Source organism: Cervus canadensis, chromosome 12, assembly GCF_019320065.1.
Source record: "Cervus canadensis isolate Bull #8, Minnesota chromosome 12, ASM1932006v1, whole genome shotgun sequence".
Taxonomy (NCBI): Eukaryota; Metazoa; Chordata; class Mammalia; order Artiodactyla; family Cervidae; genus Cervus; species Cervus canadensis.
Window position 1 is genome coordinate 41,205,786 of NC_057397.1, and position 15,719 is coordinate 41,221,504.

The 15,719-nt window shown below is 39.6% G+C and overlaps 1 protein-coding gene across 5 annotated transcripts in view; it reads right to left on the reverse strand.

Moving 5' to 3' along the window:
* Nucleotides 1–15,719, reverse strand: part of TPD52 (tumor protein D52) — a 117,863-nt gene that overhangs the window by 3,349 nt on the left and 98,795 nt on the right. For 2 of the 5 annotated variants that reach the window (XM_043483172.1, XM_043483168.1), the window contains exons 5-7: nt 14,696–14,722; nt 4,262–4,303; nt 2,707–2,755 (exon numbers count right to left, since the gene is read on the reverse strand). In XM_043483172.1, coding sequence (XP_043339107.1) covers nt 2,707–2,755; nt 4,262–4,303; nt 14,696–14,722 — 118 coding nt within the window. Of the gene's footprint in view, nt 1–2,706; nt 2,756–4,176; nt 4,205–4,261; nt 4,304–14,695; nt 14,723–15,719 lie in introns of those variants that run through there. The other 3 variants (XM_043483169.1, XM_043483171.1, XM_043483170.1) reach the window with 3 other exon arrangements.

The following is a 15,719-nucleotide window of genomic DNA, read 5'->3' on the forward strand; positions in this document are numbered from 1 at the left end:
TTATTAAATTTATTAAAACATTCCTTAATTATAAGAAAATGTTAAGAAGACCTCTTGCAATTTATAAGTCTAAAATAACTCCTCCCCACCACTGGTCCCTTCCTACTCCAAGGCCAGTAGCACCTCCCAGTCAGACTGCCTTCTTATCCTTGGTCCTTCCCCATCTTGTTCCCCATCCAGTCAATCACTAACTTTTTGTCTGTCACTTCTAAATTCTAAATCTCTCTCAACTCTGTCCCACTGGCACTAGCTCAACTCACATGCCATCAACTTTGGCCTGATCACAACACCTTCCTCCCACCTGTCTCCTTCTCCAGTCCTTCTCCTGCATTGCAAGTGGATTCTTTACCACTGAGCCACTTGGGAAGCCCTTACCCTCCCTTTATTTTCATTGGCCATTTAATTGCCTCAACATCTTCAGAAAGCATCTGTGTCACTCTTGCTCACTGTGGTATTCCCAGTGCCCAATACTCATCTCCTGGTACATGGCAAATGCTCAAGAATCACAGCTAATGACTCAATCCAAAACCTAAATGAAAGTACAAGTAGACCCCATGTTTAACTGAATATCAATATAAGTTAGGAAAAACTATATCCCAATCATACAACTATATTTTACAGCTTCCTTTGTGATATTTGTCTAATACATTATATGCTTTTAAAAAATTACATTTTTTGAAATCTGAATGGTGCCTAGTCATATTTCAAAAACTGATTTTATAGAGTCTGAATATACTCCGGAGGAAAGTACCTAGTAATGACCTGGAAGTTTCTCCTCCTCTTCACTGTTAAAAGAACGGAGCCTGCCTGGTTTTCCAGCTAATCATTTCAAAAACTAACACTCAGGGTAGATTTCAAGGAGAGACTATGATATTCCTAAAATTTTGAGAACTGAATCAGAGTAAAACCTTGACTTCTTGGAATGCACAGTTTGTTTTCAAATACCTAAGTAGGAATTAACAAGAATAAAGCAGGCCTCTGGTACTGACCTAGAATAATGACTATGATGTATTTTTTTCTCATCAAATATGTATTAAGTAGCTGCAGTGTGTCAAGGACTCTTCCAGGCCACTGAAAAGCATCAGTGAGCAAAAAGAACAGGGGCCTGCATTTGTGGATTCATTAGAGCATGCATGCTGGGGGCATTAAATGAGCAAGTTGCAGGGCTGTGTGTACAGTATGATTCCTTTTTGAAAAACACATTTATGTAAAAGAGAAAAGGTGGGAGTAGTGTTTCTATATGCAAGAAAAAAAGATCCAGCTTGTGATACAGTGTTTGGTTTTTTTCTATTAGCACACCCTGATTCTGTAATTTTAAAAAGCTGCATTTAAAAAGAAGTGACTCATTACAATTCTGAAAGATAAAATATGAGTATTTTAAAGCTGATATATATGAAATACTTAAGATATCAGTTTTATCTTAATACTTAAGATACTAGTTTTAATTTGTTTTTAAGTTTATTACTTAAAATATTTTATTTTAAAGATATTCACCATAATTACCAGAATTAGTTTTGGAAAAAATGAACATATGGGCTTTGCACAAACTCTGTGGAGAAGGTTGGACAGTGGATGGGAACAAATCATCATTTCTCATCACTTGTGATCCTTGATGATTTTATAGTTTCAAATATAATCTTGAAGATAATGCAATTTACAAATTCATAAAGTTGATTATTATGGGCAAATGTCCACCTTCACCAAAATCAAAGCAATCAAAAAATAAAAGTGAATCATCATTGATCACCACGGCATCATCATAATAATAAAAATGTCCAATAATTAAGGACTGAAAAAACAACATCCATTATAAGGCTATGCAAGCAGCGGTTAAACATAATACTGAAGAATACTTAATGATACAGAAAAATGTTTATGATTTATGGTTAATTCTTTTTTTAAAAAAATATTTATTTGGCTGCATCAGGTCTTAGTTGTAGCATACAAGATCTTCCTTGTGTCATGCAGGATCTTTCACTGTGGTGCCCAGACTCCCTAATTGCGATTCTCTGGCTTAGTTGCTCCACAGCATGTGGGATCTTAGTTCCCCAACCAGGGATCTAATCTAAGTCCATTGCATTGCAAGACAGATTCTTAACTACTGGACCACCAGGGAAGTCCCTAGTTAATTTTTTTTTTAAAGTGTAACAGTATAGTCCTACAACATATCACTGTCCCTGGGTTGTAGGACAATTTTTTTGTGTTTTATTTTTTGTGCTTTTCTATATTGTTTTTAATTTTCTACAGTGAGATTTGTATTATATTTTGTCCAATTACAAAAGTATTTGAAGTGAATAATACAAAAAGCAACACAAACTTCTGAAGTACTACTTTTAAAAATTATACATTTCTTTTCAGCACTCATGCTGTCATACTACAATATATACTGAAAAAATTTTATTAAGAGTATGTATCACTTTGGTTGGTTTAGTCACTAAGTCGTGTCCAACTCTTGTGACCCCATGGACTGTAGCCTGCCAGGGTCCTCTGTCCATGGGATTCTCCAGGCAAGAATACTGGAGTGGGTTGCCATTTCCTTCTCCAATATATCACCTTAAATATCCATTAATAAGGTAAGGATTAAAGTTATTAAAGTTCTTTAAATATTTTTGAAAGGAAATTCTAATTTGAATAATCTACCCACAACAAAGAAAGTTCAGGCACCAAACAAGATAACAGAAAGACCCTGTTCATTTCTTTACTTGCCTTTAAGTTTTCGACCTTTTCTTCAAATGATTTGAAAGTTGGAGAGTTTCTATGGAGAGAAAAGAAAAACAGATAATAAAATTACACACACTGAACAAAAATTTCAACAATTCAGAAAACATTATTAGTTGACTATATTCCCCTTCGCCATTATTCTCAATCAGCAAAAGAACACACAAACCATATGTAACACCTGTACCACAGGCATACATACAAATGGTATCTTATTATGTGAGATTATCAACTTCTGTTCTAAGATTTCTACAACAATCTTTTTGATTCTTTGAACAGAGCCAGTGTTAGACATACAGATAAAACATATGTGTGAGAAGAGGGAACAAAGTCAGGTACAACACTGAGTCTATCAATTCCTCAACCAACCTGTCACCGTATAAGAAAAAGCCACTGTTAGCTCAGTCTGACTTTGGTTAAAGTGCTACAGTCTAGAACTAATGTTTAAATTCATATGTTGCCGGGCAAGATTTCTACCTGAACCCATGTCAGCTCAGGAGGGCAGGACAAGCAAACCACAGGAGGTTCCACACCAGAGATCCTGATTCTCAGGAGCAGCATAACAGAGAAACAGAGACCAAAAGGAAGGGAGGAGCAGGAAGCTGGATTTGGCCACTTCACAAAGCTGCCCCAATGAACAGAGGCCCTCCAAGCCCACAGGAAGCCTCTCCCGTGCCTTCACACTCATCCATGTTAGGGAGGATCACAGTGCCTGTGTGTCGCTTTCTCCTGGGTTTCCCAAGCTTTTATACTATCCACCTGACCTCCAATACACTTCCTACTACCATGATGAAATATGAGAAGAAGGAAAAATGGGCTTCCCCCTTCCCACCATGGTGATGGGCAGTCGGTCCCAAAGGGTGGTCCCCAGACCAGCTGTATCAGTAGCCCTTGGGAAGTTGTTAGCACAGCAGATTTTCAGGTCCCACCCCAGGCTTAGAGAATCAGAAAGTCGACATAGGCCCACCAAGCGGGACTTGTAACAAACCCTCCAGATAGTCCCGATGGACACTAAAGTTCAAGTCAAGTGTACACTGTTGAAAAATCCTCTGCCTCTATAGAGAGGTCAGGTGAGACAGTAAAGTGCTTACTGATGGAAGAGGACACAGCATCAGATCCCAGTTGGTTCCAGATGTCACAATGGGAGGAGGGAAGTAGAAATGGGGAGGAGGAGAGAAAGGAAGACTGTAACTAAAGCTAATGTGAACAGAGGAGGTGGGCCACCTACATCCATGAAAAGAAAAGGGTGACCAGATGAGCAGTGTTCAATTTGTTTTTAATTAAACAGATTCCAGAATGAAACAATTTAACACATTTACAAAATAAAGTAGAAATAATAATTCCTTTTTAAAATCACAAACATTTAGTGGATTTCTTACACCAGCCTAATAACATTGGGAGGACCAACTGAAAGCTGGTAACAGGTTTCACAGCTTGTTTAGAGCGGACTTCTAGCTCCTACTTCGGAACAGTTCAAGAGAAACATCTGGATAAAAAGTAAGAAAGCATCAGACCAACTACATTTTGTGAAAATATACTTTACCTCATAGCAGGCATGCTAATTGAGTGTTGAATGGAGCGTATGCTAAGAGGCAGCATTAAAAAGAGACAGAAATGGAGTTAGTAAAGTGGCGAATAGATATTATAAAAAGCAAACAAAACTTAGTTTTCTAGAATCTTGTTCTTCTGGCACCATAAAGAATTACTTGCTTTTTGAGGTGGAGGGGATCAAAGTTAGCACAACATAACTTTTATTCATGAGCCAATCTGATTCCAGTAGTTCATAATTCAGCTAATAAATCAACTTGGCATTTTTATAGCACTTTGAAAACTGTCGTGTGCTTTCACCAGTACCTGTAAGGCATCTGGCATCAAGGCTCAAGAGTTAATAATTTATAGGTCATAACAGAATCATAAATGGAACTTAGGTCTTTGAACTCCCAATCCAGTGTTCACCACCTCCCCTCAAAAGATAAAGCACACACATATAGGTAGGTATGTACGTACACACACACACACACACACACACACACACACACACACACGAGACCACTGAACAGTCCCTGCAGCCATCATTCTCTCACACATTTAGTACCAGAACAGAAAGGTTTCAGAGTCACTATCTGACAACTTCAAGTGACTTTAAAATGACATATCACTTCTTAGTAGCAGTAGTCAGTTTCCCAGTAAGAAACCTGTACTTGCTCTTAATTAAACTAAATGTCCTTATAAGGCCATTCAAATAACATTTGGCCCCCTGTCATTATACAACTTGCAGTTATCAATCAGCCTTGAGCATACGCCTATATGCATTCCCTTTCCTGACTGGTGGTGGGTACAAGCCCTGTTCTGCACAGAGCAGATCAAGAGGAGACAGGGGGTATAAAAAGGGAAGCAGACAGCGCTCACTGCCACTCCTTTGGGGTCAGCCTGCTCCCACGTCTTGAGAATGTACTATCCCCTCTGTTTAATAAAAGAACTGTAACTGAGCTGTAACCAGTCAATCGTTTCGAATCCTTGCTACACTGAGACAGGAACTGAGAAATCCTGTCTCTGTGAGCTGTAATTAGTCTATCGTCCCAAATCTTTGTTACAACAAGACAAGAACAGAGGGAGAGAGAGAAATCGACCTGACATGAAGTTGCCTCTATTGCCACAGCCACCTTCCCAAAGCCACCTTCTACCACCAGTAGAGTTCCACCCACCAAAGCTAGTCTTCTGATAATCTACAAATTGTTTAGACTGAATGAAAAGAAAAACAAAACTATTTGATACAATTAAGATTCTTATCCTGGGATCGTGTAATTAAAAATACTAAGGCACTAATCAGTTAGTGGTAGGCACTTGAGCTACAAACTCGTGGAGGTTTTGATGTTGAGGAAGATATTTTTGGGTAACAGGTAAAAGTTTTAAGAATACAGAGGAAGCCAATTCCCAAAGAAAGATTTGCATATGAGCAGAGAGAGAGGAAGAGGAAAGGAAGGAGAGATGACCATGCAGAAAAGAGGGCTCAAATGGGAGAGAAAAGAGCTTCTTGGTTTCTTTGGGCTCTAGAAGCTACCTTGACTTCTAACAGCTTTCCAATCTGCAGGCCTAGTCTGGATGGGCCTGGGCTTGCTTCCTTTCCTTGCCTTGAATTCCAAAACAACTTTCATTCTGTGCAACGCATTTCCCTTTTTAGGTGAGCAAAGTCACAGTTTTCTCTTCTTCTTAACCAAAAGACTCTTCACTAGAACATTTTGGCAGAAATAATCAAATTCTGGCAGAAGAAAGTACATAGTGGCTAAGCCTGTGATGTCATTTGTCCACAGGACTCACACAGTGAATTCCATAGTATCAACAAAATGAGAAAATGGGTGGATAAAGTAAGTACAAATTCAGAAATGGACAGTCATTGTCTCTAAGCATCTACATAAAAGATCATTTCCTCCAGGGGCCATCTGGTGTGCTCTGTGTCCCTTTAAGCCAGGAGACAAGTTAGTTTAAAGGAACTAGGGCAAAGGCAGAGTGAGGAGAAAGATCATAAAAGTGAATTAATTCTAGATGCATCAAGTTGACTACGAAGTCAACATCCAGGGCAGAAGTCAATTCAGGATTAAGCTCCATAAGAAACAAGTCCTGATCATGAAAGTTGAAAAACTGAATTGCAAATGTCACCTGGAATTTTCAGGGGATGAAGAATTAAAACAGGAAAGCAGTGGGGAGCTATGCATGACTCATCACAGGGTCCTCCCTGGATTAGGTAAGAGAAGGATGGTGGTGGAGCATCACTGAGAGAGGACATCACGGGGACAGGGGAGACTGACCAATAGGGTAAACAGTTAGGAGAAGACTCAATAATGTTGGAAATATAGACAACTTTTAAAAAGTATTTTGTTTTTACAACATTATCATAGGAAAGAACTACCAACACGCTTCTAAGAAAACCAAAGCAGAAATGATAATTTGGGGGCCTTTTAACTTATTAAGTGCCTCAGTTCAGTTCAGTTCACTTCAGTGGCTCAGTCGTGTCCGACTCTTGGCGACCCCATGAACCGCAGCACGCCAGGCCTCCCTGTCCATCACCGACTCCTGGAGTTCACCCAAACCCATGTCCATCGAGTCAGTGATGCCATCCAACCATCTCATCCTCTGTCATCCCCTTCTCCTCCTGTCCTCAATCTTTCCCAGCATCAGGGTCTTTTCAAATGAGTCAGCTCTTCGCATAGGTGACCAAAGTATTTGAGTTTCAGCTTCAACATCAGTCCTACCAATGAACACCCTAGCAGGTGCCAAAGATGTTTGTGATATAACTTAAAGAATGTTAAAAATGATCTCTTTGAGAATTCTAAGAAATAGTACAGCATCTCCTGTAGAGGACTTTAGGGTCCTTTATGGGATAATGATAAAGTTACTCTTGCTGGTATTGCACTTCAGTCAGCAGCTACGGCAGATAAAGAATTTAAACATTTGAGTACCATGAAGGAGGCACCCACTAAATATGTGTAAGTGCGAATGTGTAACAAAAAGCATGGAAGTGATTACAATAAGGTGTTCATTTTGTGATAAACACTGAGTTGAATTTCTGTATGTGTTACTTTTCACAATAAGAAAAGACTAAAAAGAACAGAGAATGAAATCAGAGTAATACAAAGTCAAAGTGTTCCCATTTTTGAAGTAACCATCACAGCAGCAAGAAGAAGGAGTGCATATCAACTTCAAGACCAACCAGGGCTTCTCTACCTGAACGTCTCTACAACTCATATTCAGATGAAATTTTATTTTATCGGTGGCTAGTCTGTAATCTAACAATTGGGCAGCTGTCTTTGCATTTCTAGCTTCCCTATGCAAGGTTACACAAGGTTTCGACTTGCTTCAACTTACATATCACCTCCAACTTCCCTGACATTCAAATATAACATGGAAAACTTCAAAAGCAAAAAGCCACGTTGCTGCTGGACCAGAACATCTAATAGATGTTAATATATTGGGAAGATTAGCTAGCATCTATAAAGCAAATTTTGTTGCAAGTTTTTCCAACTGGATTTCAACCCTCAAAGATAGTAACCTATAATCAAAGCAGGAATGTAAATCTGGATTCCTCAAAACACTAAAGGAAAAAAATCAAAGAGGACAACCTGACTCTCACTCAGACACACTAAGTACTTTACAATCTAATATTTACTCTTACTTTGGAAGTTATTCTTTTAAAAAGCTGAATTGACTTTTTAAATTTTTGTTGTTTCTTACACAGTTGTTTGAACTCTTCATCCCTAATAATATTAAAGAGGGGAAAAGGAGAAGGAAGAATGTAGCAAATGGAAGACAAGAGAAAGAAGAGAGGCTGGTCAACATGGATCAAAGCATACTGTGTGCCAAGCATGCTTTTAAGAGCCATCCGTGTATTATTATTGCCCTTTGCCCTCAAAATAATCTCTTGATCATAGGTGATGAACCAAAGTAACTGCCGGACAGTGGCTGGAGGGTTGAAGTCTTAAGCTATCATCGCCCTGGGGAGACAGAACAAGGCAGGGGGGACCACAGGCTCCTGAACTCGTGTGTGCCTTGGTTCAAGTCCTGGCCTTTAGCCGAATGGCTGTGTGACCATGGGGAAGTCACTTAACCTCTCTGTGGCTCAGTTTTCCTCATCTGAAAAATCAAAAAAACTAATAGTGCCTACTAACTAATAGTGCCTACTATAACTGTTTACCATTATATCATTATTCTAGATGACTTTATTTTTATTTATTTATGTAGATGGCTGTGTTGGGTCTTAGTTATTGCATGCAGGATCTCCCTTGCATCATTCAGGATCTTTTGTAGGAGCTCACGGACTCTCTAGTTGTGGTGTGCAGGCTTAACTGCCCAATGGCATGTGGATCTTGGTTCCCTGACCATTAATTGAACATGTGTACCCTTCATTTCAAGGCAGATTCTTTTTTTTTTTTTTCATTTATTTTTATTTCAAGGCAGATTCTTAGCCACTGGACCACTAGGGAAGTCCCTACAGATGACTTTAACTGAAACACACATTAATACTTATCTAAGATTATATCCTTTAAAGCTTTCAAGTTTCACCCGGCTATTATTTTGGTTGGTAACTCAAACCCTACAGTCCAGGACAGTGCCTGGCACAAAGCTGTCATTCTACAAATACTCTTGAATTAAAGAATGAATGAATAAATAACTGCAGCAACTGAAATCAGGATGTATGAGCATCAAAGACAGGAAAGTGCATTAAAGTTCTTCAAATTCTGGCGCTTCCCTGGTGGTCCAGTGGTTAAGATGCCACACTCCCAATGCAGGGGGCCCAGGTTCAATACCTGGTCAGGGAACTAGATCCCACATGCTGCAACTAACATCTGGCACAGCCAAATAAAATTTTTAAAACCTTTTCAAATTCAAATCAAAAGGTACCCTATTATAACAAAAGAGATAATTTCTTATTAAGTGGTAGAAATTTTCAGCAAAATGGAATCGTCTAGAATAACTTGAATGAGCCCCAAACCAATTTAAAAAAATTAGAGGCTTACATGAAGAGACTCACAGGCCAAAAGCAGTTTCCTTTGAAGAGAAAGGCAATTCCTCCTGAACATACCAGAAATATTTGTCTAATGAGGCTGCTGAATTATTACAGCATGCTCTTAATAACATGAACATCAATTAAACACCTGCACTAAGTGAAATGAAAATGCTCCTTTAAAGTTTCTCTCAACTAAAATAAAGGCATGAGTCCGTGTTTACCCTGTATGTGCAGAAAACAAGCCAATAGCAGGGGAGTGACTATGAACACACCACCTGGGGACAAGATGTCTGTCCTCAGAGGGCTCCTCTGGCCTGCCGCTGACACCTAATTGTGAGGTTGTCAAAAACAGACATCTCTCTCTGTCTCTTCTCTCTCTTCCTCCTTTCTTCTCTCCCTCTCTTTCCCTCTCTCTCCTTCTCCCTCTCCCTCCCCTCCTCTTCCTCTTCCTTACTCACCCACCCAAGGCATAGACAATATCTACACCTCAAGTGCTAACTTATTAACTGATAATGTATTAATAGTACAATCAAAACTGTTGCTGGCTCTAACAAAGCAAGTCAGCATAATGTCCACAATTCCATCAGAGACTGAAATCCTCGCCACAAGTCTTCTGGTTTAGCATGAACTTGGAACAAAGGGTAGTCAACAGGATTACCCAGCTACTGCAAGCACTGGCAAAAAGGGGCCCCTGCATCCATCTCCATGAGAAGAAAGGCCGTGCAGCTCGGATGGAAACCCTCAAGCCTGCTGCCCATGCTCCTCTCCTTGTACAGTTCTTGAGGGCATGTGGTCAGTATTTGCCTCTGTGACTCACTCACCTAAAAAGATGTAGGTTTTTTAATATGTTTTTAATAGGTTTGATAGGTTTTTAAAATGTTTTCTATTATATATGTTTTACATATTCCTATTATATTTTCATATATTTTCTATTATATATAAATCAGATTACAATCAGAACACCTTGATTGAGAAATGATTTTTTAAAGTGACATTAACTCAACTTTTCAGTTGAGTTCAGTGCAGTTGCTCAGTTGTGTCCAACTCTTTGCAACCCCATGCACTGTGGCACACCAGACTTCCCTGTCCATCAACAACTCCCAGACTTTGCTCAAATTCGTCTATCGAATTGGTGACGCCATCCAACCATCTCATCCTCTGTCGTCCCCTTCTCCTCCCACCTTCAGTCTTTCCCAGAATCAGGGTCTTTTCAAATGAGTCAGTTATTTGCAGCAGGTGGCCAAAGTATTGGAGTTTCAGCTTCACCATCAGTCCTTCCAATGAACACCCAGGATTGATCTCCTTTAGGATGGACTGGTTGGATCTCCTTGTAGTCCAAGGGACTCTCAAAAGCCTTCTCCAACACCACAGGTCAAAAGCATCAATTCTTTGGTGCTCAGCTTTCTTTATGGTTCAACTCTTACATCCATACATGACTACTTGAAAAACCATAGCTTTGACTATACAGACTTCTGTTGGCAAAGTAATGTCTCTGCTTTTAAATATGCTATGTTGGTCATAGCTTTTCTTCCAAGGAGCAAGCATCTTTTAATTTCATGGCTGCAGTCACCATCAGAAGTGATTTTGGAGCCAAAAAAAATAAAGTTTGCCACTGTTTCCATTGTTTTCCCATTTATTTGCTGTGAAGTGATAGGACCAGATGCCATGATCTTAGTTTTCTGAATGTTGAGGTTTAAGCCAACTTTTTCATTCTCCTCTTTCACTTTCATCAAGAGGCTCTTTAGATCTTCTTCACTTTCTGCCATAAGGGTGGTGTCCTCTGCATATCTGAGATTATTGATATTTCTCCCAGAAATCTTGATTCCAGCTTGTGCTTCATCCAGTCCAGCATTTCTCATGATGTACTCTGCATAGCAGTTAAATAAGCAGGGTGACAATATTCCTTTCCCATTTGGAACCAATCTGCTGTTCCATGTCCAGTTCTAACTGCTGCTTCTTGACCTGCATACAGATTTCTCAGGAGGCAGGTAAGGTGGTCTGGTATTCCCATCTCTTGAAGAATTTTCCACAGTTTGTTGTGATCCATACAGTCAAAGGCTTTGGCATAGTCAATAAAGCAGATGTTTTTCTGGGATGCTCTTGCTTTTTCAATGATCCAATGGATGCTGGCAATTTGATCTCTGGTTCCTCTGCCTTTTCTCAATCCAGCTTGAACATCTGAAGTTCACGGTTCACGTAATGTTGAAGCTTGGCTTGGAGAATTTTGAGCATTACTTTGCTAGCGTGTGAGATGAGTGCAATTGTGGAGTAGTTTAAACATTCTTTGGCATTGTCTTTCTTTGGGATTGGAATGAAAACTGACCTTTTCCAGTCCTGTGGCCACTGCTGAGTTTTCCAAATTTGCTGGCATATTGAGTGTAGCACGTTCACAGCATCATCTTTCAGGATTTGAAATAGCTCAACTGGAATTCCATCACCTCCACTAGCTTTGTTCGTAGTGATGCTTCCTAAGGCCCAGTTGACTTCACATTCCAGGATGTCTGGCTCTAGGTGAGTGATCACACCATCATCGTTATCTGGGTCATGAAGATCTTTTTTGTACAGTTCTTCTGTGTATTCTTGCCACCTCTTCTTAATATCTTCTGCTTCTGTTAGGTCCATACCATTTCTGTCCTTTATTGTGCCCATCTTTGCATGAAGTGTTCCCCTGTTATCTCAAATTTTCTTGAAGAGATTTCTAGTCTTTCCCCTTCTATTGTTTTCCTCTATTTCTTTGCACTGATCACTGAGGAAGGCCTTCTTATCTCTCTCTGCTATTCTTTGGAACTCTGCCTTCAAATGGGTATATCTTTCCTTTTCTCCTTTGCCTTTAGCTTCTCTTCATTTCTCAGCTATTTGTAAGGCTTCCTCAGACAACCATTTTGCCTTTTTGCATTTCTTTTTCTTGGGGATGATCTTGATCACTGTCTCCTGTACAATATCACGAACCTCCGTCCACAGTTCTTCAGGTACTCTGTCTATCAGATCTAATCCCTTGAATCTGTTTGTCACTTCCCCTGTATAATTGTAAGGAATTTAATTTAGGTCATACCTGAATGGTCTAGTGGTTTTCCCTACTTTCTTCAACTTAAGTGAATTTGGCAATAAGGAGTTCATGATCTGAGCCACAGTCAGCTCCCGGTCTTGTTTTTGCTGACTGTATAGAGCTTCTCCATCAGCCTCTGCAATGTCCCACACTGTCTGTGGAGCGTGTTTCTGTCTAAACAAACCTACTTCTTATTTATCACTTTGTCTCTCACTGGATTCTTTTTGAGATGAAACATCAAGAGCCTGAGCTTCATTAGGTCCTGAAACCAGATGCCAACCACTAAGGTCTTTACTCAATTTTTAACCTGTAAGACATAATTCCAAAATGTAGCTCTCTTATATCTCCCACTTCCAAGTTGTAATATGAAACCTAACTTTAACCAGGACCTGCACTGATACATAATATATTGATACACAAAGAAGACATTATTCATTAATAACTAGGCTGAAAATGTAGATAGAATATGATCATAATTGCATTTTCTAAAAGAAATGAAAAAAAGTGACTGTGTAAGCAGCAAGAAAAGAGCTGCCCAACTCATATTATTTCCAGTGAATTAATAAGACAGCATATACTGAGCCATACTTAAGTACATTTGCTTAATCTTCTCAAAGGTATACAGAAAAAATGGTGGTATGAACTGATGAAATCCTTCTTCAACAGCACTTACATAGTTTTTTTTATTTTTGTTTATATTATAACTAGTGTTGCTTTATAATCCGGTATGAACAGGGCTCTTCCATTCTTTCAAGGCCACACCACACAGCATGCGGGATCTTAGTTCCCTGCTGGCCAGTGGTTAAGAATCCATCTTGCAATGCAGAGGATGTGGGTTCGATCCCCAGTCAGGGAATTAAGATCTCACATGTCACAGAGCAATGAAACCCAAGTGCCACAACAACTGAGTGGCATGACACAATGATGATACCAAGGGCTGCAACTAAGACCCAAGGCAGCCAAATAAATAAAGACAGTGATAATAAGGCCCCACAACACAGCATGAGGGACTTTAGTTCTCCAACCAGGGGCTGAAGCTGTGCCCTAGGAATGCAGCGTCTTACCCACTAGACTACCAGGGAAGTCCCAGGGCTCTTCCATTCTTAACTCATTCTTGGACCCCAACTCCCTTCCCCAGCTCTATGCACTCAAAGATTTTAAGCTCTTTCTTAATAAGAACTGTGTCTGGCATAGGCTATAGCCTTTGGATCCATCCACGCTGTGCACCTTAATGTTAGCAGAATGGATTATGTGAATGAACACATCCTCACACAACCCCATAACATTAGATAAAATTCTCTTAATAGTTTCCTAAAGCACTTAGGCCATTTTCAGTTGAACACCAAAGATACAGAATTGATTCCTATCACTGATTTCTTGGTTGTTGTTGTTTTTTTTAAGCACAATTCTAACCATAAATAGTTTAACACTCTGTTTATCTCCCTGACTTACTCTTTCAGAGATAAGTGAGAGAAAGCCTCAGCTATAAGCACCTATTTGATTACTTAAGAAGGCACAATGCTAGCCACAGCGAATGACTGCTTGAGAAGACAATTCACGTTAATAGGAACAGAGATAGAGACTAGTGTGTTAACTTTCCGACTTATACTCAAAACACCTTCTTCCACCTTCGTTTTCTCTAACTACTAATTGGATAATCAGAGAGTCTGCATGGGAGGGAGAGGAGAGGTTTGCTCAGTATCACAAAGATTCCTTCCAGAAGGGATGGCTTGGGCTGACATCTTTTTAATGTGCTTTCTTTTTTGGCCTGATACACTTTATTTCTCCTTTTGCAGCTATGAAATGTCCTTGCGTGCAGAGTTACAGAATACAACGCGTGTAAGGAAATAATAAAATAGTAAACACTAGAAGCTAACAAAACAAGTAATAAAACATGCTGAATCATGGTATATTATCTTAGGCATATTTTACCATAATAATAAAAAAAAAAAATGTCAGAGTAACCTGCAAAGAAAAAAGACTAACACTGTGAGACAGCACAGATGCATCTGTTACAACTGCATAATGGGAGCCAGGTGAAGGGGGATTCCAAAATCCTGACATAGGCACCAAAGAAATTAAAGCATCAAAAACAAACAAAGTCAGACATTAAAAGGGAGGAATTCTGCATGCCATGGTAAAGCTGATTCTTTTTTACCAAACACACACACACACAAAGAGAAAGTAAAATGTCAAAATCATTTCCATATCCCTTGAATCATGTGTCAAATTATTCTCCTTTTAATGTATCCATTGCCCATGGTATACAAAAAACCCTCCCTTGAAAATAGGAATGCACCAGAGAAAAGATATTCCAAAATGCAAGATTATGTGGTGGACAAACACGACCATCCAATGTGGCGTCACAGCCTAAGCACACTTGTCTTAGACGAGAGCTGGGCTGCAGTGACGGTTCACACTCTCCTTACCTAAAGGAATGTGAAAAGGCTTGCAATCTGCAAGAAGCCAGAGTAAGCATTAAAAAAGAAAGGAAGTTCTGGTAAATCTAAAACAATTAAAGAACCTACTTTTTAAGAGCTGTGTAAAGTTTTAACTGAATTCTAAAGGGCTACACAATCGGGAGTTAGCACAGAAAGAAAACAGCTTACCGAAGAGAAGTATATATAATGGTCAAAAGGGTTTAAGAGAGCTGTGTTTATTACATTGTGTTGAAATGATAATAGTCCAAATACAATGAGCAAGTCATTAGGTACTTTTAGTACAAAGTATAAGACCAATTAACCAAACTTATTCAACCAACAAAATTCTGGTTGTAACATCTACTTTCCCCACAAAAAGAAAACACAAGGTCATGCAATCTGAAGAGTTTAAAAAAACAAAACAAAACAAAACACATAAATCTTGCAGGCCAACAGAAGCACAGCCAATTTAATCCACATTTGTCATTTTCAGCACTATTTTAATCCACGTGGGGGGTGGCCTGAGGTTACCAGTGGACACAAAAGCACTCTGAAGTGGTTGTATCAAAATGGCCAGGAAAATTCTGCAAACACATTGAAAATAAAATGCAAAATAAAAAGCAATAGCTCCAAACAAGACTTTGGCCTGGGCATGAACATAGGTGGTACAAAGCAGTACACGAATGAGCATGTGGCAAGCACACCATGGGCTAAAGATGCACCACCCGGAAGTGAAGGCAGGACTCAGTGCTCCCGGCTCATCCCCACCAGACCCCAGGCTCCGCTCACAACCACAGGTCTGCAGCCACATACTTACCCCATGTGATCAAGAGGGGCTAGGAGGAGGAAAGGTCACAACCAGAATTTTTCAACAACTTTAAATGTATTCATAAGATAATCAGTTTGAAGGCTATGCCTAGAAGGATTTAGGGATTCATTTCAGGTCCTGGTTGAAGGAGGGCTCTTCCTCACTCAAACAGGGGGGGAGTCCAACATCAGCCAGTAGCAGGCAGGAAAGAAATGCAACCACGAT